The 27,521-nt window shown below is 39.9% G+C and overlaps 1 protein-coding gene across 1 annotated transcript in view; it reads right to left on the bottom strand.

The window, feature by feature from the left end:
- The window catches only part of EP300 (E1A binding protein p300), a 61,026-nt gene extending 33,824 nt beyond the window's left edge, over positions 1-27,202 (bottom strand). Inside the window, exons 1-4 of the mRNA XM_014963842.1 lie at positions 26,539-27,202; positions 11,588-12,246; positions 2,594-2,770; positions 737-998 (exon numbers count right to left, since the gene is read on the bottom strand). Coding sequence (XP_014819328.1) covers positions 737-998; positions 2,594-2,770; positions 11,588-12,246; positions 26,539-26,632 — 1,192 coding nt within the window. The 5' untranslated portion in view covers positions 26,633-27,202. The remainder of the gene's footprint in view (positions 1-736; positions 999-2,593; positions 2,771-11,587; positions 12,247-26,538) is intronic.
- Positions 27,203-27,521: the final 319 nt, after the last annotated feature.

Below are 27,521 nucleotides of genomic sequence, written 5' to 3'. Positions count from 1 at the left end.
GAAAAACCTTTGCAAACTACTGCCAGTATCTCCACATGGTCAACACAAACTGGTTAGGAAGCAACTACTTCTCTTAGGGCACAGATCTATATCACAGGTCAGTAAAGTATTACTTGAAATAGTTCAGCATCTACTAGCCCTGAAAATGTAGCTAGATATTTTCAAGTACTATTGGCTCAAGCTAACTTCAAAGCTTTGTTATACAGCCAAGCCTATGTCTCCCTGGCTCGAAAGATAACACCATATACATCAGTAAGCAGACTGTACCAAGCAATTGAGGTGCCAGCAGTTGGCCAGCACCCAGACAAGCTTAGGCTACCAAAAAGGTAGCACACATTTTCCTTGGCTACTAGGACAGACTAAGAGTTCACCAGTGGCAGTAGCAGCTTAATTCCTAGCTAGCTATTACTTGAGCTTTGTCTCTTCCATTTAAGGGAGACGGGTAGACTCCCACTTGCAGATTCCTGCTTTGTGTCTACCCTTACCAGAAGGCAGCATCCAAAAGATCTTACAATAAGTTAAGCAGAAGATCTTCACTCATCTCTTTATGCTATCTTGCCCCCTCTAACTTGCCTGAACTTTAAAAGTTCAGAAGATGTTTATGTTTTCCAGTCTTAAGGGGACAGACAGGTTAAATTCTACTATCCAAGCCACTCACTAGTTCCCCATCTCTTTCCAGGAGCCCCTCTTGTCCTGCACATGCTGACTGTGTCTATATAACCACACCTCCACTTACCCTGGCAAGATTTGCCAGCTTGACAATGCGTCATGTGGTTCAGGACATTCTTCATGGTTCGGCAGTGAGGGAGGTTGCACTGTCGCACTTCCCCGTTGGCTTGTTCTCGCCGCTGACACTTGTGAGCGTGTAAGAGGAGAACTAGTTGCTGCTGAATGAGTTTGCGTTTCTCTGGATCTGCTGTCGGTGCTCCAGATCCCATTCCTTGAGAAGCTGCTGGCCCCATCCCAGCTTGTTGAACTTGGGGAGCCTGCTGCTGGCCCTAGAGAAGGTGGAAAAAAAAATATTGCAGCAACAAATCTATTTTTGAGAATAATCAATTCAGCAAATAAACAAACAGCAACAACAGAAAAATCCAAGAAGAGAAACAACTACTGCATTCTGTGATTAAGTTATCCCACTTATCTGTAGTTCTGGATGACCCATATTAAATACACCCCTTAGCAACAGTGCTGGCAATAATTCTCTTGCCAAGCACAATTTCTTTCCCATAACACTCTCCTATTCCTAGCTCTTGCCTTATCAAAGACCCGCAGAACCTAACTTTGCATATGCTCACAGGTTAATTTGTGGCGCTAGACCAATCAGAAAATATTAACAGCACTTAGGCCTCATTTTGGAGGCTAGAAAAGTTGCTTTCACAATTCTTGCATTAATGGAAGCAAGCACCTTTTAGAGAGAATAAAGTTTTCCCTCTATTTCAGTATAAGGTACCTCAATTTGACTGTTCCTAGAAAAGGAGAACAAAGGGGAAGTTATGGAAACCTTTTTCCATCCGGAAACTTGCACATAAGCATTCCAAAAAAAGCATCTCCTAGTCTGACAGATGAAGCACAACTTCAGGATAATACACGCCACAGAACTAATGTCAAGGATGACAACTTCTAGTACTTCTTCTGTAGTTGTTTATTTCTTCACACTTCTTTGTATTTCTTCCAGGTGACACTTGAGGTGTACTCAGCAAAGGAGAGAGGCCCAGGGACTCCATGTTCCTAGTATCACTTCAGTTAACAACCTTCAGTATCTAACACTCTCTTCAGAGAGAATTTTAGAGGATATTTCTGGAGATCTCCAGATTTTTAGAGCTCAGCTACCTGCATTCCTAAGCCCCAGTTCTCCTGTAGCTCTTCAATATTAGTATTAACCTTTCGTTTTCCAAGGAGACTTCACCAGTCACTGCAGGATTGTGCATGTCCCAATATGACCGTAACTGCCTTGTTTGCAGCCTGTCATTCTAAACAACAACTGAAGTGGTAGCAACTTTTCATTCTGAGGTTCATCCGGGTAGCAATTCAACTTCAAAAGAGTCACATATTCTGCATTGTACACAAGCTTGACAGCCAGGGTTCTGAAGAGCAAGTTCTGGCTGCTTCTTTACCACTTCATACAACCAACTGGTTGTGCTGAACTTCCAGTGTTTCATGCTCACTTAAAAGCATTAAATGAAACTCATGGGATTGAGCTCTTTGTAATTCAAAGGCAAAAAAGTTACCTGGAAATGTTTTTTCAGCAAGAGTTACTAAAATCAAGAGTCTGACCCCCCACCCTCCAAGGGGATGGAGGGGGAAAGAAAAAAAGAAAAATTGAAGCAGGGAAAGGCACAAGCTATATTCAGAAGCGTGAACTTGTTTCCCAAATTAAAAAAATACAGGGGGGGATTGGGGGAAGGCAGATCATGTATGTTATACCCCCAATCAATTTAAGCTAACATAACAAGGCTAACACATTCAGCCACCAGTGTTAATGTGAGCATGCCTTCACACTAGGTATGACAGCTGCAAAAACTTAAACCATGTCATTATTACTCAACTTTGGTCTGCTATAAGATTTGCTGGAGACACCTTTCGTTCTACTTACCATGTTAGGCATTCCTGCCCCAGGAACTGGCTTCTTGTCCATTGGAAACTGTGGTAAGCTATTCTGCAGTCCAGCTTTATTTTGCATCTGAGGCCCAAGTCCACTGGCTCCAATCTGCTGCCCGGTATTCTGACTGTACGGCTGGCCGTAAGGGCTGGGATTGCTCATCATTCCCATCTAGGAATTAAAACGTTAAGATGTTCAAGTAAAATACCTTAAGTTTATAGTGTAAAAAGACAAATGAATACTTCAGAGAAGCAAGAGTGATCACAGCCATGAACCAGCTGCAATGCAATACTGATCCACATGCTTCCCCTCCTCCCTTATGTGCATGTATTTACCCATCACACAACATTAACTCCTCAACCAGACGGTTCCTATAAACAGGGAGGCCAACTTACCAACCTTTGAGGTCAGTCTGGTCAGAATTGGCCTGATTATTTCTCTTTTTTGTTTAACAGACTTCTCATTTCAGCTTTCCCAACCACAAATTTGTACCTCACAAATATGTAACTCGCAAGTCTGGAAGAATTCTGCTCCCTACATCTGTGCAGACTCCAAACGGAGACAAATACCACCTTCATTTATATCAGCAGGGTTTATCCCCAAAACCTCCCACCCAACTGTCAGCACTCCCACAGCTCCTCTCCAGACAGCCGTAACAACGCACCTCTGCATTTTCAGTACACAACCTTTTTCAATTTAAGGCTACACCGTAGGCATAGGTAATGCCACACACCATCACACAAGCACAGTGACTCATTTGCAGTGAGCAGTACTAGAGGTCAAAGGAGATGGTAGGAAGGAAACTCTGCAAGCAAAACAAAGCCAGTGAACCATTCATCCACAGGGGAAGTAGATTTGTATTTCACACAAGCTATACGCTCTTTTCTGCAATATGCATCGCCTATTTGCATATTCAACAGTTTTAGCATTCCAAAACATACCATTTGTTGCCATAGAATACCCCAGAATCTAAAGAACAGTCAGGATCAATCTTGCTAATAAAATTGTTTGTCCTCTGACACTTTTTTTCCTGTTTCTTGCATTCCAATCTATTTTTTTTCATGGGAAATTTGGCCTTCCAAGACCAAAATAACCAGCCATAGAGAACCAGGAAAACCAAAGATCTTTGTTAAGATTACCAAGCTCTCACCATGACTCAGGCAGGATCCTAGAGGAGCCATAACTCATAATAATAAAGGCACAAAAATACTTGTTTCAACTCACATTAGCATTTGACTAGACAACATTCAGCCTCCTTGGTGCTTTTTGACTCAAGCCTAAGCATTTTCCTGCATCCAAAAAAATTCACACAACCTCTTATGGTAGTTTGCTTCCAGTCACTCCCACATTTATTCTCAAGTCATCCTACCCTGGTAGATGCTCCTTACCAAGCTCCTCCAACCTGCACAGAGAAGTAACCTACGTGGTGAGAGATTACCTGCAATCAGTCACACACTTTCGTTTTTCAGGTTGTCAATCCATTATAATGGCCTTCAGTTTGCATTTACAAAATAAAGCAGGGTCAAACCCAATCTACAGGAAAAGGAGGACAAAATTCACTAAAGAACCTGCTGGTCCAGACATCTGATACGTACAAGTAAATTCCCGAGCCCCCCCCTCCACACACGAGCAATAACCATAATCACACAACAGTAATTCATTAGAGACCAATGAAAAGAATCTCTACACATAGCAGATAAACAAACTATGCAATGATCAGGCAGAACTAAAAAAGCTTCATTTCCTCAGTCTCCTTTGGCACCACCCCTGCTGCGTCTTGACTGCAATGAATACACACATGGTGACCAATGAGGCGGCTCCTGCCAAAAACAGAACAGGTTGAGGCTCAAACCCTTCCTGCCTCTCCCTCAGAAGACTAGTAAGATCTTGTGTGCAAACTGAGCAGAAGAAGAGACAAGAAAAATGTAAGGAGTCTTCCCCATTGTCACCGCTGCCTCGAACTGACCAACAGGTTATAGACTTAGTGCTATAAGACTATATAGTCCTTCACTATAGACTTAGTGAAGGACTGACAGAGGGAATTATTTCTTTCAGAAAACAAGGTACGTTTTCCTATAAGATAGCCTCATCCCTTTGGCTCCAGAGACAGTTTTGAAAGCAAGTACATCCCCAAAACCAGAATTTTCTAAGCCAAGTTTTCAAGTTCATTAACAATCATAGTTCCCAGAGTTAGCTGACACCTGTGAGTACAATAAAGCACAGACTATGTTGGCCATCACTAACACTGCCCTGATACGACTTCTGCAATTTATGCTGCTATCAGTCTTAAAACACATCCAAACAACTAACCAAACAATTTAGAAGTGAAGATTGAAGGCACATTTCCGTGCCATAGGGAGAAATCAAGATGCCTAACTCAGACAACTGGAGACTCTACACACTGATAGCGAAGTATTCAGAACCACCATGGCCTGATGACCCAGCTCTGTCCTGACTGCAGGGGTAGGAACCCAAACCTAGACTTAAAAAAGCACCTTTGCTGTGTCACCCAAAATGGAAGCTTTCTGATGAAACTCAGGGATGAGGCTTGACCATGCCAGTCAACCTTTGTATCTGCAATAAAGCTGGAGACAAAGTTTATGTGAAGCATCTGGCTTCTTCCAATGTACTAATCAAGTTGGCCCAGCACAGATCTGTTTCTCAGGCATGAGCCATTGTCACTGTTTGGGGCGCAAAACCAGCCCCCTCAAAGCAAGCTGTCGTCAGGGCAGAAGTGCAGGGCTCCACTCTCTGTAGGACTGAGAACCATCGTCCACGCCACCAAGTGGGCTTTCACCCTGCTGTAGGCCAGGGACCTGGTAACAGAAGACTACATGCCCAGCTCAGCCCAGCTACTCCTGATGGGGGTAATCCTCAATTCCCTGTCTCAGCCTATAGGAGAGGCAAAGCCCAAAGAAGCATGGAGCAGGCTGGAGGGCAAGCATGCCAAACTGATTCCAGAAGCCACACACTAAGCAACATCTAAGAAGGGATGCTAAAAACCAAATGCCTCAAGGTCTCCTGGAACAAATCGACAGACATCAGTTGGTCCACATGAGACTGATACCTACCAGTTGCACAGCTGAATCTCACAGCGATGCCCCCAGGTCCTGCTGTCACAGACCCACTGACCTGACACCAACAACTTGCAAGCAACTCTAGACTGAGTCAAGAGAAGGGTCATTTGGGAGATTCTTCACCTGGCATAAGGTGGCCTTGTGACCCTAGCACAACAAGGAGGAGCATGCTAATGTTACTTGCTGTGACATGGTGAGAAACATGAATAGAAGAAAACATCAAACAGGAAGACGTGGATGACCTCATGGCTACAGAAGTCAAAGATAATCCTATAGAATTTTATCAGTAGGAAACAACTGGAAAGACTGGCATATAGTTCATGGTTATATTAATGATGCATTGGGAGTGAAGGATAAACAATTGAGTGCAGGAGAACCAGCAAAAGAAAGGTAGTGTTAGTGCCACTGCATGAGGCAAGTACAAGGCCTCATCTGCAATACCATGCAAAAACACACATGGCTGAATCACAGCTGTAAGTCAGAGAGTGTAAACTCCACTCAGTCCTTCCTGGCCACCACCTCCTTCCACTGCTCTTCCCATTTCTCTTCTTATCCATCCCATCTGTTTTTTGTCTTCCTCTCCTCACCTCACAGCCTCAACTTACTTCCATCACATATGCAAGGACTTGAACATAAGGAAAAGCAGACAGAAATCCACATCTTAGTAAAGGAGAAGAGGAGAAGGAAGCAGCAAGGAGAATAGCAAAATATGGTGATACATAGCTAATAGACTGTGAAGGTATAACCATTCAAGATTACCTTTTACACACACATTGGAAAACAACTTGACTTTCCTGACTCTGACAGAAGCAGGGCTTGTCATAACCGTAATGCTGGAAGGTGAACCCCTCTCGCCATGTAAATAGCATGGATGACAACACAAGTTCAGGAAACATCCCAGTTCACAAGCACAAGCAGCATCAGACAGGGCTGTTCGGAAGCTCCCCCCGTCTGAGAAGAGCAACTACAAAAGTGGAGGAAATCCCACAAAATTTTGTTCTAATGTCTTGAAACACATGCATCTTTGGTTCGGAAGAAAGTCAAACAACTAACTCTGCTTCTAGTTTTACCGTTGATATCAGAGAACACAAATTGAGCCCCGTCACAGCTATGCACAGAGCCATCACAATATTCTACTCTATTAAAGCAACTACTTCGCTGACAGTCTAATATTTGAAAGACAGCTAGATATCAGCAAGAGTATTGAAAAATAACCAGTTCTAAGATTTGCAAAGATAAAAGTAATCATGATGAAATAAACAAGTAGAATTAAGTTTTAATAATATTCTTCCAAATAATCAAAAATTTGCAGTATCAACAACTATCTTTATCAGCATGTAACTGAAGTGCATGCGCTGGTTTAAGACCATACTGATGGGTTTGAGTGTCCACCCAGATGTCCACAAGTGGAAGTTAATTAACTTCCCTGAAACTGGAAAGCTAGTTTTATTAAATTCCAGCTGGCTCTTTAAAAACAAGAATGTATACCTGATAAATTGTACGTCATTTTCTAGTGTCATTCTACTGACTGATAGAGCATTACTGGACCCAGACATAATCAACTGAACAACAAAATTTTGCCAGTGGTGTCTGCTGCATTCTTTCCAAGTGCTGTTATCAATCACTATTCTGCATTGACTGCATTATGTTTTAAGATACCTATTGCAAGCATTATTTCACTGCCATCTGTGCAAGACACTCCCCGGTCCACCCCAGGAACTTAGACTCAAGACAAATCTTTACTGCTCCGTTTCTCCCTCAAACACACACATACATTTCTTCCTTACGCTAGGATAATTTCAGAAATTTTCACCTTGGTTCAGCAAAGAAGAGAATGAAAAGGAGCAGAACATGTGACTACACTTTTAATGGATCATATGGTACACTTGGTACCAGAATCTGAGCAGCATGGATACAGTTACCTGTTGAATCAAACAGGTATTAAAAATAATAAGGCAAATCAAGAACATTGACTTTCTACGTGAAATGTGACACCGAACAGGCTAACACTAAGTGACATAAGGTGCTTTTATTTTCTTTACCTAATTTTACAATTTGAGCATGACATCATCTTCAGTCTCCCTGCAATTTTGAACAGGACTTTATTATTCTGACGTTTCTTATCTTACTTAAAGGAACTTATGGGATTCTTAAGAACTACATTTGCCTAACAGAGGTTAAACTGATAAAACCCAACATACCCATTATAACAGGAGAAACCTCTGTATATATTCACAAACACTAAGCCAAATGACAATTACTTAAATTACTATTGGAACTCTAAATATTTCAAGTCATTTCACGTAAGTGAAATGCATAGCAGAGGTAGTAGCAATGCCTCTACTAATCTGAATAGCCTTCATGCCCACTTCATTACCTGAGTAACAGAACACTTCTTGGATCAGTGGGAGATGAAATCTAAATGACCTGAAGGCCAGGTGAACTTAGTCACTTTGTGACAGGGCACTGCTATCACAGTATTACACTCACCAACTTAAGACACAAAATACCTAATAAGAGGCTGGACAGTAAGACCGTAACACTCTCAACAGAATGCAGTGGAACAACAAAGTGAATGTTTTAACTAGATATAATTCCGAATGAAGAACAGTTCAAAACAGGAAACATGAATTTGTTCTTAACTTATTGTAGAGTTTGAATTTGTTATCTATTTACTTTTTAATTAATCAAAGCTGTAAAACTAGTGAAACAAAAAGCCCCCCCAAAAAAACACTTAAACATTGAAAGAATCAAAGCATGACAAACATTTTTCCAAAACTCTATTTTAAGAGTAATAGGCACGTCTGTCGTCCTCCTAACTTGCACACAAGCAAGCCCATAGAAAACAAAAAGCTATTCAAGAAAGCTAAACTTGTTACAATTCCTTTCCCCTCCAAACTTCTAACAGTTCCTTTCAGTCTAGACTTTCACAGGCATTTTTAAGCTGGTACTGTCATCAAAGCAGGTCCACACCCTCCTGTGACTGGCAATAACTCCTTTAATATGCCCCCTCCCTAACACCAGCACTAGCTTTCCCACCGATGAGTATAAATTGGACCAGAAAAACAATCAAAATTAAAACTTTTAAAAAAATTTTAAACGATCATGTGAGTTTCAAGCCTGGATTAGTTCCTCAACATGGCCTGCTATGCAACTGGCACAGAGATGGCACACAGACAGAATAGCTTCTTTCTATGTCAGTGACTGCTTACATCCTCTGTAAAATGACAGCTTTAGACCACAGGATGTAGGTGGCAGATTATGACAGTACAAGTTTCTGTATACCGGGTGACCCCGAATCAATCATTTACATTGACATCTGGAATTTTGAGCCCTAAAAACTACCATGCACAACTAGAAAAGTTGGGAACTAATGTGTAAAGCAAGCGTTCCACTGTTGACAGCTAATGTTTTGTGAGGAGAAGAAAACACTTCAGTAACGAACAAAGCAGAAACATAACCAGTTTTGCTTTCCAAACTGACTAGCCATTTGGAGTTCATCTTCACCAGTAGTTAGTTAACTCCCAGTTAGTTAACGTCACAGGAAACTTAGTCTATTTTGCTGTACAAACATTGCAGACAACACACCCTCCCATCACCTCAGAGAGCTGGCTTTGGCAGGCTAAATGATGAAGTTGACATAACTCAAGTGTCTGCTCTATTTTCTTGTTTCCTTTCCTACTGAAGGACAGCTCCTGGATAATGCACATTTTCTGCAACAACGAAGGAAACCTACAGAAGTTATTACACAAACTCCCACATTAACAGTAACACAGTACTAAATCCCCTCATTAAAAAAAAAAAAAAGAGCTTAAAAAAACCCCCAAAACTGCTTAGGGTCCTCTGTTTTCATCCCCTTTTTGAAGATTTGTAGGTGAGAAAAAACAAAAAGCAGATGGGTAGAGAGATAAAACGGTCAGACATGACTGTTGTCAGACTTTGCTAACTCCACTGCACAAAGTGAAACACAGGCTCCCTGCCAACAACCAAACCAATTGAAGACATTCTGGAATTTCAGCCTCCATTTCAGGCTGTTCTTTCTCATCCGGCAGTTTCAACTCCTTTATGAGGGCTACAGCCACCATATTTACATTAGAAATATCAGGGGGTTTTGTATCAGCAATTGAAGAACTCTAAGCATTTTTAACCAGTCTGGGATTATGAACTAAAAACCAGAAGTTATCATGTATTTGGTCTAAATATTCCCCAAAGCACAGAGTGTTCTTACTTTAGATGTACAGCACATTACAGAATTTAAGCAAGCGAGGAAGACAATTTAATTTTGGACTACATCAGCCAAAAGCTTGATTTTGTGTCCTTTCTTTACTTCTCCTAGATAAATGAGTTTATTATAGTGCATAACCGTACTTTAGCTGTGATAAGCAAGGATTAAGAAGTTGCATTTCACCCAGATATCCAATACGCCAATTTTTGACTTTTGAATGCTGCTTTCTGAAGATCAATGTAATATTTTTTTTTTCTGGCCAAGGAATAATGAATGAGACATTATATAATTCCAATGCAAGAATACTTCTAAGTAGTTGCATATTCCTTTCCACTGTAAACTGCAGAGACATTTTCTACTGTAGAAATCAAGCTTTGCAACAAGGAAAAAATAGCTGAAACAACCAGACCACAAAAATCAACTCTTTACTAGACATACATTATCAGAACCATTGTTAGAAGCACACTGAGTTTTTAAGCAAACAGCTAGGATCAATGAACTTCATAGTTACTGATGTTCATGAGACACAAGAATAATTTTACTTAATATATTAAAGCACAGCAAAACCATTAATACACGGCATAATTTTCATTTGTGTTCCAAATACATTTCTAGACTATGTTACTAATCATTCCAAGCCCTCCAAGTGGATTGACTTTAGGCATTCTGAGATAGATCTATTCAGGTACTGCAAAGCACCTTGGAAACTACCCTCTTATTAGCCAAGAAACACAAAATACCCACCAAACGTGAACTGAAACATCTAAGCATTTTCTACGCTTTTGATTAAAACACTAAAAACTAGAGAAGAAACACTCAAGTGGCTCCCTACTCTAAAAAAGCTAATTGTGCATGACAAAAATTAAATTCAGACATCATCTTGTCACTTAAACCACTAGGTCTTCTCTCATCTTTTCGGTAACTTGTGACAACTTTCTCCCTATCTCCTAAAATACAAAAGCACATCTATTTCCCTCTCCAGCATAAATTTTTTTTTTTTTTAAGCTTTCTCTCTTTCTCTCCTGTAGACAAAAACTTTGTAAATTTAATCCAACTCCAGCTCTACTTTTTAAGTTTTTTAAGAATGCAACATTTGTCTTTACATGTTTACACATGCATTCATTCACCACCATTAACTCAAATACCTATTTCTTAACAAGGCCAGCGTATGTCTCAGCACATACAATGTATCAGTCCATTCAAACCTGCATTTGCCTCTCAGCATCTGCTCCAGCATAAACACTCAGCAGATCTCACTCAAACACTCTCATTAAGTGTCACAGAGAAAAAAGCACTACAACATGTAAAAAGTCCTGATGGATTCCCATCACGCTCACGATACCAGCACCACATTAGATGGGAAAATACATTTGTGGACAAAGCATAAAACATAATAAATACAATGAAGTTACTTTCCAGTGTTGTTGATAATCTATACTGTCACAAGATTTCTAAAATAGGCTTTTTAATCAAGCAATAGTCTTCTTTGCTGTGCAAGACTCAATTTTTACTTCCCATGACTGCCACAAATTCCACTTTAGCAGCATAGAAATGATTTACCAATAATCCAGGACTCTTAAAAGAAAAAGAATCCTAATCTGTAGAATCCATACTGCAGAGGAATAAATCTGACAAAACAAAGTCAACAAGAAGGAAGGCAGCAGAGTCAAGTTTAGCTTGTCTTACCTTGTTCATAGCTCCAGGCTGCGGCCCTCTCAGTCCAGCCTGTCCTCCCATCTGCGGAGAGCCTTGTTGCAGTGTCTCGGCCAACAAGTTCCCAGCAGTACCCATTCCTGGGTTTGGGTACGGCATATTAGGTCGCCCTCTGCCTGCTCCAATTGAACCGTTCATGACTTGCCCCTGCATCATCCCTTGTCCGTTGCCTGCTGCCAACATCCCAGGATTCATGCCAGCATTCATCCCTGTGTTCATTCCCATGCCAGGCTGATTAACTGGACTGTTTACTGTTGGCATCATTCCTGCTGTGGATTGGGCTGAAGGACCCTGGTTTGGTCCACTTGCACCCATCGCCATATTGGGAGAAGTCAACCCAGCCTGTGCCATGGGGCTTTTCACCATGCTGTTTAACATTCCCATTCCAGGACTGTTTTGTTGGGTTTGACTGGCCATGCCCTGGCCAGGGCCACCAACCCCCATATTGAGATTTGTGGAGCTACCAGCCCGTAAAAGTTCAGACAGCTGCTTGTGTTTAGAGGCAGCATCTTGTGCCAGGCCAATGCTGGTCTGCAGCTGATTAATGTCACCACCATTGGTGAGTCCCAGTTCTGTGGAGCTGATCAGTTCATCTGGCAAGTCATGTTCCAGATCAAAGAGTGATCCAAAATCTGAAAAACAAAAGAAATTTTATATGAGGTCAGAGCAATCAGTAACTGTCTTGAAGAAAAATCTTGTTAATTAGTTTGCAGGGTTTTTATTTCAAGTAAGTAGCAAAACTTCACTTTGCATGTTCCAGCAAAATTCCCATATCAGTCATTACTGAAAACTATCCAACTTATCACAATAAAAGTAATTTCTAAACTTTGCGGAGTCTAAACTAGAGAAGACCATTCTACTTCACTCTCCTTCAACAGTTTACGTTGAAAGATTCCTGGGTATCTCAAACTATGACATCTCAACTTGAGAAATTTGACAACCAAGAAGAGGAAAAAAACTGTGTTAAAAAAAAATTCCCCAAAGTTAGCCAATGGAATTAGAAAATTATTACAAAGAATTAAAAGGCTGATGGGAAAATACTGCCTTTCATTTTTAACTTTCACTGTACTCTGTCGCTTTTGGAACAGGCATAACTAAAATAGTTTCAAAAAAATAATGTTTACTATTTATAAAATAATAAATAGATGTTAGGTTGTGAGGGGTTTGTTTGTTTGTAGGTTTTTCTGTTGTTAGGTGTTGGGTTTTTTTCTTTTAAAACTTCCACATCCAGTCATTCCCAGCACATAATTGCAAGATTCCATTGAACTTCACCAGACAGCCAGTATCTTCCCACAATGAACACTGTCAGAAAACAATCAAAGCAACTCTCCTGGTCATGAAGCTGTGAGAAAACACTAGGATGAAAAAACAAATTCACACCCCAAGAGCCCATGCAAAGCAATTCCCAAGGTGACCAAGCAGAGGAAGATTACTATTTGGGATATATAGATAAAAGAATATTACACAGTATCCAGAATCAATTTGCTCAAGAAAACAAGAAGTCCTTACGTCTGCAAAAGCAGCATGCACCTTGATCTATATATTTAACCTATAGTAGCTAAACCAAAAATAACCTAGAAAGTTTATGGCTAAGAGCTGAGCCACTGGATGATGTAGTTACACACAACTAGGCTGTAAAGCTTATTATTTGGGAATCTGAAAATACCTAGTTACAGAGGGGTTTTTTTTAAATTTAATTATTGGAAAAATTCCAGCAGCACTTCTGCCAGAAAGGTGATTTCATGGATGCTCTGTAGGAGGTAGTGCACTGCATTTTCAAAAGCTTCAGATACAGTGACCGAAGACACTGCTCATTATCTCAGCAACTGCATTTAAAAGGAAATGTCAATTACACTGAATTCTAGAGAGGCTGGCAAGATGACTTGGTTCAAATATTAATGGAAAAAGACTACAGTTAAGTAGCATGTAACTCATCAGCATTAGAAATCTGTTCAAAATGCCTCACATGGTATGATACTTAAACTGCCAAACTCCAGTACTAACAGGGTTTCTACAACTTCACAACTGTTATCACAGATAAGATCATGACTTAAGAATTCTAAAAATATGGTATGATGTTGGCAAGAATGCAGGTATACCACAACAGAAGAGATTTTATAACTCTATTTATATATTATCATAGAATCATATTCTTCATTACTGCAAAGCAGCAGAGATAGGATGAAAATTTCCACTGAAGAACTATGCTTTAAACTATTAAAATCAGTTAGCCCATTCTTCATTAACGTAAATCTTGTGCTAAAAGCTATGCTTTGCAACACCTATGAAGGACTGATCTTTCATTTGTATCACTGGTGTTCTTCAGTATGTCTGGTATTTCTGAAGATTTAGAAGTGAAAGAAGAATAAAGCTTTGTCCAGGTTCTCCTCCATTTAAAATGAAGAATTCAGAGGTTTTTTTTTGTCAGTAGGCTTAGCTCAATATACAGACTCCTCTCTTCACCCCCAAAATACTCCAGCCTTACAATGCTCAGCAGTTAGCTTAACAATTAAATATTGATGAACATGGGAATAGTTACAGTGGAAGAGACCCTCAAGTTAAAGAGGAGATCAAGGAAATGCAGAAAGCAGTCAAAAAAATACACAATAGTTCAAAATAGCTTCAACAGGCATCTTAAGGTGCCTGTTAGGACACATTTAACAGGCAAATATTGAAGCACTACATTCAGAAAACACCCTGCCTAGTAACCTGACAAACAGTCCATGAGTAAGGAAGGAGTAAAAATAAAACAAAACCTATTAGTAATTCACAAGTTAGTCTGCTGCCTACAAAAAAAAAAAATCTACTTAATGATGAACAAACAAAACTGAAAATGAAATGTGTCTGTGAAGAACATGAGGCTGGACAAACCCTGTACCTGCAGCATAACCCTAATGGCAGCACACAGCAACCTCCCACCTCCAAACCGGGAAACGGCTGCCGAGGCAAAGGTGCCCCCATGGCTCAAAGGCCAGTTTTGTGATTGATTGTAGCTGGGGAAAAAAAACTTCTGCTCTTGAACAGAGACAGCTCCTAGGACAGGGAGAGTCCCAAAAGAAAAATCCCCCCTGCACCTTTTTTGAGATCAGCCCACTGCACATTAAGCCTTTTACAAAACCACCTGGAAAGTGATCAGTAAATGTTTAAATATGAAGAACTAATTCGTTCTTTCAAACCACCACAGAACATTTTCTCAGAAAGACCCATTCCATACATAACACTGCAAAGGGGCAGTGCAATTCGTGTTTTGGGAGACAAAGATTTACTCATCTTTCTTCACAAGAAAATATTAATCTGCTTCTCTGAAGAACTCATTCTTTTTTGAATTCCCCATCCTCATAAATGAGAACATAATTCCAGCTTTAAGTCTTATTTGCTCATATCTAACAGGCACCTGAGCTCCTTGGCCTGGTCATTCTGTGCCACCCATGAACAGGAAGGAAAATGTCATAGAAAACTCCAGGTATTTTTACTAATGTCTCAAAACACAACAAATCGACAGCTACATTTAAAAAAACAACAAACCAACAACAACCTAAATGATCTTGAGATAATCCGAATCAGATTAGTTCTTTTCTTCAAAAAAATGTAAATCGTTCTTTCCACACAGAACTTGTAAAGATTTTTAATCCTAGGGAATGCACAACAGAAGACTCATCATTAAAGAATTTTATCTGCTACAAGCCAAAATCATAAGCAGTAAATATTAATAATGAAATATTCTGGTGTGAGTTTGCTCTTCTTACGTCTTTTCCAAAAACAAAACTTCAGCCAGTGAACAACAAAACTAGAAAAACTTTCAGTTCTCTGGTCAACTATGAAAATAACATTTTCAGTCAACTGCTGGGAGGCAGAAATTTTCAGATACAGGACTGAAACACTAACAGTCTCAAAAGGCCACATGAAGACCAATAAGACTTTCTTTGTATTTAGCAACAGTTGCAATCCATTTCAGAATCTTTTACATATAATATGTATCCTAAAGGCCACTGTAGAGAGTTCTACCTATGGCCACTCCAAAAACTGACAAGGCTGGGCCACACAGCTCAGATTACGTGAAAATAATAGCGCACACACTCACACAAGAGCCAAAGGCATAGCTCAAGACAATGGTGACAATAAATAGACAAGGAAATAAATATCCAGTGAACTGACTGACTTTCCAGTACACTGAGTTCACTGCTAGCCTTGCAATCTGTTTCACTAAGGATATACACAAAGATTTCTTACTAATAAAACAAAACTTGTGGGAGGGGAAAAAGTGGCAGATTAGCCCTGCAAAGGTTTGTCTACCTGATTCATAACCACCAGAGATCTTAGGGTATAATCAGACACAGAAAAATTGAGATGTACCAAAACAGACGATATCTGACCTAAGAGCTCAAAAATACCCGGTTATATGGAGGAAGTAACTGGTAGAGCTAAATCTTGATCTCAATACAGTGGCACAAAGTGATTCCACGTTATGTTATTTGTGTATCAGTGTATTTCTCTCCATAGGTAACAAGAAGATACAGAATATATTGCTACTGCCACCTAAGATCCAAAGGAAAAAGCAGGAAAGTACCTCCATGAAAAAACATTTAAGCAGCTGATCAGGAAGTCTTAACCTGAGGGAGTTTTAACATGCAAAGGCATATAATTCATTTTAGGAACTGTACCACCACAGAACATTCAAGCAAGTCTTTTTTTGTAGAGTCAAGAAACTGGCCTGACTTGCCCTGGCTACGTTAAATCTGTAGTGAGAAAGTGGGTGAGAAAAGACAGTAGGATGGAGCAGGTCCATTTCTTTCAATGGCAGTCCAGTTAGACTGGATTAAGTAATATGAACTGCACCCTAAAGTGTGAGAAAGCAACTTCAAAAATGAGTATGCTAACTTGGGTTGCATACTGTGAGTTATTTTCTTAGTTTTGGACCCTACTTCTCAGAAGTATGCCTTTAAGAGTGTCTGATCTGCAAGATGCAAGGAAACTGCCACCTGGGTTGGAAACCCACAAGGCACCAAAATGGACTTTAAACCAGTACAGATTTAGAGCGTGCAATCAAATTCCTTAAGTCAATAAGACATAGGTGCCTTATCAAGCGATCAATTTTCAAATGAGTTATTTCAAGCTGGTGTTACTGCAAGAGCATCTGGCAGCACCAGAGATGTAACAGCTCTCAAAGCATGCAAGGCAAGGCAGAGATTTCTGACAACACTTAAACACAAGGAAAATATATCCAAAGAAATCAACATGTGGGTTCAAGTGGCACATGCTAGTTTCTTTTGTATACTTTCTAGCCTACTTTCGAGCCTCTGGTATATTTGAAGAAACAGCATCATGTGTGAACAGTGATACCTGAAGAACCCTCCATGTCAAACGCATAAAACAACCTACTCCAATGCTTACCTCGTTGCTGATCTTGCAGAGGTAAGAGACTTTACAGCTCCTGTCCTTGCATCCCATTTATTATATTCTGAACACAGACATATCAAATTAGAAAGCTGCTGAACAGTCACCTTTCTGCACAAATGTTTCTGGGCTCCAGAAATCTATCAGTGGATCAAATTATATCACAGTTGTTAGGTTCACAATGAAACAAGTGGACAAGGCTTAATACAGGGCACTGAATACAAAGCGTGCATGTGACAGGGTTGACAGGAGCCACAGATGATGTTGGACTATGCAGAAAACATGATACCTTTCAGACCAAGAATAACAATAAGCTGCCGAGGTCAGTATCTTCCCTGTACGGTGACATGAAAGCTATCCAGGAATCGAACAGGGCCGAGATGTAACAGAGAAAGCACCCAGAGGATACAACCAATATTCCAGAGAAACCAGCCTGTCAAGCTTGCAGTCAACAAGCACCAGCCTTACAGGAGCGTTACAGGCTCTGAAATGTATTGCCTGAAATGCCCTGAAAAGAAGACAGAACTCAAAACATAAAAATAAAAAAAAAAGCGTAACAAGATAAGGAGACATTCTCACAAGATGATTCCCAGTTATCCAGGAAAATGCAGAAGTAAAGGTAAAGCACAAACTTGAAACAAAGTGCTAATAAAGGAAGTCATCATCTCCCAAGGCCTCTGTAATGGCAGAAAATTAAGCTAGACATGTTCAGACAGTTTTATTGGGGGGAAAAAGAAACAAACAACCAACAAGTCTGAGAAAGAGGCAAAAACTCTAGGATTCCTACCAGGTGGGTGTGAGAAAACTTTGCTACACAGCATTTTGAAGATCAGGTTTATACTTCCCATTAAAGTCCATCAAGGAGAAGGCTTTTCATGTAGATCCCCTATGAAGCCACAATTACTCAAACTCTGCCAAACCGTTTTTTCGAACTTAAAATGTAGACTTACTTTAATCTATTAGTTTGAGGCAAAACTAAGGGCAAAAAAATTCAACATCAGCCTAAAATATTAGGGTCTAGATTCATCATTACAACTACTGCTTCCAAAATCCCTATATAGCACATTAGTCCCTATATAACCCTAATCGTCACTCACTCCCAAAGTGGAAGTATGATGCAGAAGTCTTCACTATCACTTACACAACAGCAACTGGGAATTCTGATTCTGTATTACGCTATTTGGGTAACAAAACCTTCAGCACTAGGCTGCAATATTAATTCTGTTCCCTGCAAGAAACTGGGAAGCACCACCTCCTCCTTCCTTCCCTGCTAATCCAGGAAAGACCCAAATTTGTTCATTACATCAAGAAACTTGGTAATTTGAAGTAAGATTGCAAACAATACAAGCAGAAAACACATCTAAAAAGGACATACTGAAAACCTCTGGAGGACAACAAATGCAGCGGCACAGAACAAGTTAGCACGTCATGGTAGTGTACAACTTCAGGCCCAGATTTTTTAAAAACAACCAAATGTTTGTTGGCCAAAGTCCAAATCACCATTTAGAATGCGCATGATAACCACATAGAAACATAAGTATTTTACAAGTGCAAACAAACAAACAAGCAAATCATTCTACAGAAGCAACAGCTATCATTTAACATCTATCGAAGTCCTAAAATTAGGACCTCACTCTTGACATTTAAGTTATCCTAATTCCTACTCAAACAGTGGTTTGAATCAACTCTTGCTTAAGGAAAAAAAGTCTCAGTTTAGCAAAGTCTCAATAATCTGCAAGTTTAAGTCATACTTGTCCCAAACTAGTATCAACAGAAACGGTAATTTTAGTAGATACTGGCTGATGCATTTTTTTTTTCCAACTGCAGAAGAAAATTGTATTTAAAACAAACTGTTCTCATTTTCATTATCATATTCAAAGTTCTTCAAATTTAGAAGATTTAGAGATAACAGATGATAGCAGGCATTGACCACTGAAAACCATAGTGAAAATTCAATGGTTATGGTTCTGGAATATAGACTTTTAGCTGTTCCAGGGAAATGGAAGTGGTCCAATCATATGGAAAAGACTAGGTGCAAGAATCAAGACAGGGTATGTTTAATATTTTAACATCACTTAAGTGGGAATTTCAAAGACACTGTTGTTTGTGTACCTGCCTGTTCACACTGTTACCTAACACAATGCAAAGGTACTAGTGTTGCCATCGCTGATGATCTAGTAAGATGAAGTTTTGACATTTTAATTCCAAAATGCTGAAGTCACACAGTTAATTATTTCCTTGTGAACATGTGGCTATTCGCATAAATTTCACTGGGCTACCTTTAACTTTAGTAAAAAAAAGAATCTTTAAATTAGTATTCCTATTCCCAAGACTATCCTGTGTATGCCACTGAAATTCCCATAAGACCACCTTAAGTTACCTACGGTTGGTCTGTGGTACCATTCAATAGTAAGAATAGCATTTCAGTTGGGAGTTTGATGAATTGTGGAGCACTGCACACACAAGTCTGGAACGTTAGAGCTGTCTTGCTGGCCTGCTATATTGGTGGGCAGCAAATGGGTAGGTGTGGATAGGAAGGAAACACCCATATGTGCACAAACACACTGAATCAGATTCATTTTAGAAGTGATTACAAACCAGTTTCAAGAAAAGAGCGAAGTTCATCTCATGTCAAGTAGACGATGACTTTGAAATGATGCAATCTGCATATACAATTACCAGAAAGTCAAGTCAGTTTTCTGAGTATTACTGACTTGAGTTCATTCAACATTACTCCTGAGTAAAATCAAAAAGCAATGCTGAATTTACGTATAAGAAAATATACAAGCAAACAAAACATAGAAGTCAGCAGATCAGACTTCTTTATCTTGAACCAGTAACTCCCCAGAGCTCCTGAAATTATATTCAGGAATACGTAAAAGGCAGTTCAGCTTCAGCAGAATTTGTACTGAGCAAGCCATACACCGGTATTTTGCCAGAGGTTTTTGAATTATTATTATAATTATTAAAAAAAAAGTTTGTTGTAAGAGAGATTATCTATTCACTTGTATTTGGGAGTTCTACAAAGCGAGAAACAGTAAATCATGATCCTGCAAGCAACAGTTACAGTACAAAACTCTACTTACACCTCTTATGGAGAAGGAACAGAAGGTGCAGTACAGAGGTATTTCACATCATCAGATGAAAAAAGCAAAATCTTTCTGTGCTCCATCTCGCAGCCACCAACAATAATAACCTAACGCTGTTTTTAAAGGTCCTGTACCTAACTTTTTAATGAAAATCCTAGTTTGAACCACAATCTCATCTCCTTGCTGCTCCTGTAAACACAATTGACATCGTCAACTAAACCACAAGTAACTAGGATTTGATTTCATCAGAATCCAACACTCCCTTTTCTGATTTCCTTCAAAAAGTTTTGAAAGAAATGGGAGCTTCAAGAAGAATACAGCACATCAAGTTTTTAAGGGAACTTTAAATGCATTCATAAGCCAATCCACTTTAAGGAAACGTTGCTATTTCGGAAGAGAACGGAGTCACATTGTCAGATATGCCACTGCTCAGGGAGAGGATTTCTGTGAATTGCCCTAGTTCAAGTTCTGCTTGAAGTTCCACAGATTCAATGTAACCACGGAAGTTTTTTTGTCAGTGCACACAACCATATGCAGAGACAGATGTATTTTACTTCAGCCTGCTGCTACAGTTTAAGTAAAGACAGAAAAGCCAAATCCTTGGAGACAGGTGTGCATTGTTTATCTGTCAGTGAAATCTACACAGCAAAATTACTCCATTTGTCAAATAATAAATCTAAATGACTTTTGGCCAAGCCCTCTCAGAGGGGGCACCAGTTCGGGTGATGGGAAAGGTTAAAGCAGTATCATTACATTGCTGGAGCAAGCACTGAAAGGCTGCTCCTGTTAAAGCGCTAAGCAAGACCCTGAGGTGACACACTGGAGATAATCAAGCAGCCTACAGAGAAGATGCAAGAAGTACACACTAAATCATGCAAAACTAAAATCTAATAATACATTTTTTTCTCCAAGTTGCAAAAGTATAAGAACTGGAATCCTTACAGTAGAAGTTCAGCATTTATCCCCCAGTATTTCATGAATTCCACATCTCCTAAGAACGTACACTAAACTCTAGACTCCGCTAGACCCTTCCACGATAAACTTCATGTTCTTCAAATACACAACTGACCAATGACCTGAACTAGGGACCCTCTATAACAAATCCAAACCCTGCTCCAACACCGTGAGGTACAACATGCAAAAGTCAGTAGGGTTTTTTTGTTTGGTTGGGTTTTTTTTACATCTGGGATTTAAGTTCACCAACAAAAGGTTTTCCCTTTGATATCAAGCTTGTGAATCTGTATTTTTAATTCCAACTGTAAACTGGTTTTCTAGTCTCAAAGGTTTTTATTTGCAAATGCTCAAGATTCAGTTTTACATCACGATACATTCAGTCCTCGTGTTGAAGTGGATATTTCTTTTTTTAAAAAAATAGGTACTTTTCTAACACTGCTCAGAAAAAGTACATACTTACATCAAAGACACACACAATCCACTGGGTAATAGGGGAAAAAAAAAAAAAAAGCAGAGATTTATCAGTTTGGAAATCTACAAGCTTCAAGAGTCTGCAAGATTTTCTCAAGCTACTGAGCACCATATGAATGACTGGTTTACTTTTTAAAATAAAAAACTTGCAGACTTAAGTTCTCTTAATTTAAGTTTACTCCTAATGCAGTTACTTTGAGAACATACCTAGCTACAAGGCAAAGATGCCCATTTTTGCCACACAAGCATCCACCACTGCAATACCTGATTTACAGTATATCCAATCCATCAAACCATATTTTAAAGCAACTCTCATAACTAATACTTAAGGAAAAAAAAAAAGAAAAGAAGTGGCTCAACAAGAAGGGATAAAAATATTTTACTGACGGCTGTAAATTAAACATAACTAATGACTTGGTCTTAAACGTTAGCCAGAAAAGAAATTTGTGGAAAGTATTTAGTTTTAAAAGTAGTATATACAAACACTAGGAGAAAAAAAACAAAACACCATAGCTGTCTGAAAACAGAATAGAAAACTCCATGTATGCCTCTGGAAAAGGTAGTGAGACTAGATTACTATGATTCATTTTGAGCAAAGTCCTGGTACATTTGGAACAAATGAAAGATGACTATCAGTCAAAACTGCAGTAGTCCAGGTGAGAAGTTTTGTTACAAGTCTTAGACCTTTGATGTAAGGGAGAGTAAAGTTTGAAAGGTCAGAAGCAGTTCCTAAAAAAAAAAAAAAAAAAAGAAAAAAAAAACCTTACAAAAAAAAAGGCCTGAAGAAACCTGTCAGCTGAAGGGTAAAAGAGAGTCCAAAAAAAAAAAAAAAAAAAAGGAACAAACAAACCTTACAAAAGACAGGTCCTGAAATGGAGATTGAAGATGCACTATCACTCAGAAAACAGGACTTTTGGATACAGTAAACTGAAGGATATTAAGTCACACACCACAAATATGTACATTGATCTCTGATACAACACACATGCCAACTAATTGCAGAAAACCGACTTCCAATGTTACAGCAAGCCAGAAACTCTAAGCATGTAAAACCCTATTTTCAGATCTAGCAATCCAGAGACATGATACCATACAAACATGCTGCAGCAAAAAGTATACTCCGCTTTTATTCCTTGACAAAACACAGCAGTTCTGAACCCAGAGCCTGAAAAGCTTTCCTAGTTCACAGAAAATGAGTTATTTCTAAGGAAGGGGAGGGGGGAGGCTGTAAAACATGATTAAACTCTCTCTTCCTGAATACAACACATAGAAATCTAAAGATGGCAATCTCAGCGCACCTGCATCACTGCATGGAAAATTAAGGGATTCACAAATAAAAAGGCTAAATAAAATTAAAAAAAACAAACAAACAAACCCAAACCACACTGGTTTAAGCTATCCAGCTAAAAATGTATCCTTATGAAAGATTTCCACTCATTTACTCAAGCACGTAACTCTTCTGGATGGGCTCGAATTATTCTGTTGCAGTGGGAGGGGAAAATCAAACCGGTGTACACCAGTTTGCTAATACAATGTTTCAGAGAGCCCTGTTAAGACTAGGGGCAACATATCAAAACAGTGTTTCTACCAGTAAGGAAAGCTAAGCAAGATGAGCTAAACTAGGGAAGTATTTATGTCAGTGTAGCCACACGGGTACAGAAGAGCTACACTCAGTGCCACAAACTCACATCCCCTACTAAGGATACTGTACCAGTGAAAGGTGACCCCACCGTAGACTTGTGATGGCCCTCTGAAAATTTAACATCTGAACAAGATATATGTATAATTACCACTCTTCTTTGCAACAAATTTAACATTTAAATAGGAAAAAAAAAATGCAGAAAAAACCCTGGCAGTTTAAGGGAATCCACACGGTCCTGCTCCCCAGAGTTCTTTTAGAACTACACATTTCAGAAAAAAAAAAAAAAGGGCCTTCAAAAATTATAATTTACGGCACAACACTGACAGTACCAAGATTTTCTAAATTACTTTGAAATGTTTATCACAAAGTGCGATAGAAACATTTCAGCTTCCCTGCAAGTCTATGTTATTCTTACCTCCTAAAGAAGGAATTGGCGTTAATAAAGCAACTCAAGACTACACTAATACAGGATGTTCTATGGCAAAGCAAATTTTGAGCAGAGAACACACGAACCACTTAAAGACTTTTAAGACAGAAGGAGATGCAGCACTGCAGTAACAGTGGGAAATGCAGCTATATTTGGCTGCTGCCTATAAATCAAGCTTAGATTAGGACGATCTTTGCTGACTTTTTAGAAGAAAACTACCAACATTTGAGTTTAGTACATCCCAAGCCCAGAATATTGGTGTCATCCAGGTCTACAGTGAAAACATGAGTGAATTACAGACTCAACTTAGCCTTCACATAAATACACTGAACATCTGCAAGTTTGGAAATAAGTTAGCTAAAAACAATCACTGTTTTTAGCTATCTAATAAGCTAAAACAGTACTTCAGATTAAAAAACGATCCCAAAAGTTAACAGCAAAAGTAACAAACTGAAAGTCCCACTATGCACATGTGCCAGGAAAAGTTTCATCAACAGCGCAAGTTTCTTACCTTTCTCCTTCCCTCTCTCTAATGACGCTGCGAATCTAACAGTTTTAAAAAGAGTGCTTGAGTAAGTACATAAGCACCATGTTATTTATTTTCTATAATTAACTAAGGAGCAGGGACAATGAAAACAGATTCTGTAAGTGGAATTTACTTAATGAAAGCTGCTTACACTATTTCAAAGCAAATTTAAGGAGCAGATAGGTTAAAAAAATGTAAACTTCAAAGCAGTTTCCCACAATAGTAAAAGTGGGAAAAAAAAAAAATGTAGTCTCTCAAGCAGCTAACAAAAAATATAACCCTCAAAACACTCTTAACCAATAAGAGCTTTTATTTTATTTAATTAGAGAAACAGATATGATATATGTTAAAACCTACATTAAGTGGAACTGTCCCAAATGCAGGTAATAAGTTGTCAACAACAAAAAATATATCTAGAAGAGTAAGATTATTTAAGTTTTTTATGTAGTATATATATGTGTTCACACCACTATAAACCTCTGTCATCACCTGATAGCTGTGCAATCTCAATCACTTTGAGAAAAATTATCCCATTTGTGTACTACTGAAACTGCCCAACAGTCCCTAGTGTTTCACCATAACTGTAAAAAGTTCACTTATTATGCTGCCCAGGAAGCTGACAATTAAAACAGACTAAGTATTCTGTGAAAATCTACACCTGTTAAACAGAAATACATTCACAAGTTATCCAAACTCCATTTGATCACAAGTGTCTTAAGTTATGTGTGCTCATCCGAATCAAAATATGCCTTTAACTTTCATATTTTTTCAAGTATCAGGACTTCATTTTTATTTCACCTCTCTAAACAGAGCAAGATAACCACTGTTGAGACAAATTAAAAAACTACTGAATTAAGTACTACTTTCCAAGTCCAGCACAAAAACCCCAACAACTGGCTATAGCTAAAGAGCAGCTTCTCCCAATGCTCTTTTACTCTCTTACCAGAGACCTGTTGATATTAGGAATAGCCACATCCTCCAGTTACAACACAATATTGTCTGCATCTAATATGCTCTAAAAGTTACACACAAACTTTTAAAACTACGTCATTCACCAAGAATAGAGAAGGCAAAAATCAAAATTTTCAAGATGATTCCAAGTCAAATCACATCCACTGCTCATCCAAAAACCGGCTACTAAAACTTGCTTAATGTCAAATGGGGAGCTTTTTATTAAAAAACAAAACAAAACAAACAAACAAAAAAAAACCCCAACCAAACAAGCTACTCTTCCTTTTTCTTGTCAGCTGTTAACTGCATTGAACAAGACCACGGGTGGCTTCAGAAAAGCCACTACTCAGACTCTGGCAGGAGGAGGCCTCCTCCATGTCCAATAGTTCAAAGAAACTCCTGTGGGACAGGTGACCAAGTACTCTTATAGCAAAATGACACCAAATACTCATCTGCTTCACAAGAAGCATTAAAAAGCTGAACAGCCCTTTGTTACTCTCTCCCCTCTCCAGCACGACCAGTTCATATTTGCGAGGGACTGGGACATCTAAGATTTCCAACCTCTAGCTTGCTTTCACAACATCACCAAAGACCTTTGCAGGACTGCAGAGAAGCCCCTTTATCTTCACAGCTCTTAAGTCTACAGGGGAATTTCAGACATTTTGGTTTCGCAGCAAAGAAATGGGAGATGCAAGAAGAACTACGCTCCATATTGGTTCTTAATGCAAATAAGGTGAAATAACATTTCATTTCTAAGAAGATAGAGTCTCATTAAACCTCATGTCCTCCTGTGCTTGGGATCTGGATTTTGGTTTTAGCTGTTTTTCTCCTAAAGTCGATGGTCTATTTGAGTCACAAAAGCAGTTTTTAGCTATCCTTCTGCAAGGAAGAGCAAGAAGGATTGTAAAAAGTAAATCAAATAAGCAGACTGTATGTAAGAAGAAAAAAGGAAAGAGAAATAAATCTCGTTTCTAAACGAGCTGTAAAAAAACCCTTGTAAATGCAAAATAAAATAAGAAACAAGACACGTTTGTGTGTACAAACGTACACACATAATTCAACAATAAATTGTACAAAAGCATCACATTTAACACTATTTCACATTTCTGCAACTGCCATTGCTTAGGTATATGCTTACCAAGGAGCTCAGTAACAACTACTATTGTGAAAGACACGAAAATGACAAACTGTTAAGTCCTATCCGCAGTTGATCAAAAGCACAATAAACTGAACAGCTTTGCTTTCAATCACTTCCAAAAAACCAGAAAGGCAGAAAACCTCCGAACACCCTCCCAGTGCCATTAACTCCAAGAGGTTCCAAAGGGAGCGAAAAGGGGAGAAAGGCCGAAGGCAGGCACGAGTTAACAGCAGCGAAAAGGGAGGAGGAGGAGGTTTAAGGCAGAAGAAGGGAGAAAAGGGCAGTAACTGCGGCACCGAGAGGTGGGGAGTGCCCGGGTCCCCCAGACTGACCTGTGCCGTCGCTGGCGGACACGGAGAGCGCCGGTGAGGAGAGTTTAGGCCGCTTGGCTGAAGGCGGGCCCGGCTCCACCACATTCTCGGCCATTTTTAATTCTTTTTTAGACAATCACTCAGAGCGGAGAGACGGCGGGGGGGGGGGTGGTGGTGCGTGTGGGATGAACCCCGAAACCTTCACCTTCTTCTCGGGCCCCGAGTCAGCTGAAGAACAACAATAAGGCCGAGAGGGAGCGAGGAGGATCCGGCGGAGAAGGGGGGGCCGAGTTCCCCTTTTTCTGCCCCTCGGGCTCCGGGAGGGCGGCAGCGGAGAAGCGGGGAGAAGGTGGGAGCTGGGGCTGGCGGGGGGGGAAGAGGCCTCTTCCCCCCAGGCGAAAGGGCTGAGCGAAGATGGGAAGAGCAGGTAAAGCCCCCGCCAAAAAGAAAAAAAAAAATTAAAAAAAAAAAAAGAGGTTAGTGGATTGGTTGGTTGTTTTTTTTTTTCAGTAAAATTAATCCCGGCTGTTGTGCTGCTGATGCTTCCTCGCCACCGCCACCATCATCATCTTCATCCTTCGGGGGGTCTTCTCCTCCTCCTGCTGCTGCCTCCTCACCGCCGCCATCAGCCTCTTCCTCCTCGGCGCCGTTCTCCTCCTCCTCATCGCCACAAGGAGGCGGGCGAAGGAGGGGAGAGGAGGAGGAGGAAAAAAGAAAAAAAGATCACCGTCCTCTAGCAGCGGCTCCTTCCCCCTCCAACACCACCCTGCAAAAAAATACCCACCGCCCGCGACAGGGCTGGGGGGGAGGCGGCGGGGAGAGAGGCAAGGCGTGCGCGGGGTCCCCAGCTCCACTCGCTTCTTCCTCGCCCGTCGCTAATGGCTGCAGAACGGGGAGCTGTAAGGATGAGGAGGGTGAGGATAAGTCCCAGGAGTCTCCGCTTCACATCTTGTTGTGCAGGGAAGGAGGAGGGGTTGTTGTCCTGATGGAGGCAGCACCGATCG

This window comes from Calidris pugnax, unplaced genomic scaffold (genome assembly GCF_001431845.1).
Source record: "Calidris pugnax isolate Ruff unplaced genomic scaffold, ASM143184v1 scaffold44, whole genome shotgun sequence".
Taxonomy (NCBI): Eukaryota; Metazoa; Chordata; class Aves; order Charadriiformes; family Scolopacidae; genus Calidris; species Calidris pugnax.
Note: the sequence above shows the minus strand (reverse complement) of the source record. Positions and strands in the feature narration are given on the sequence as shown.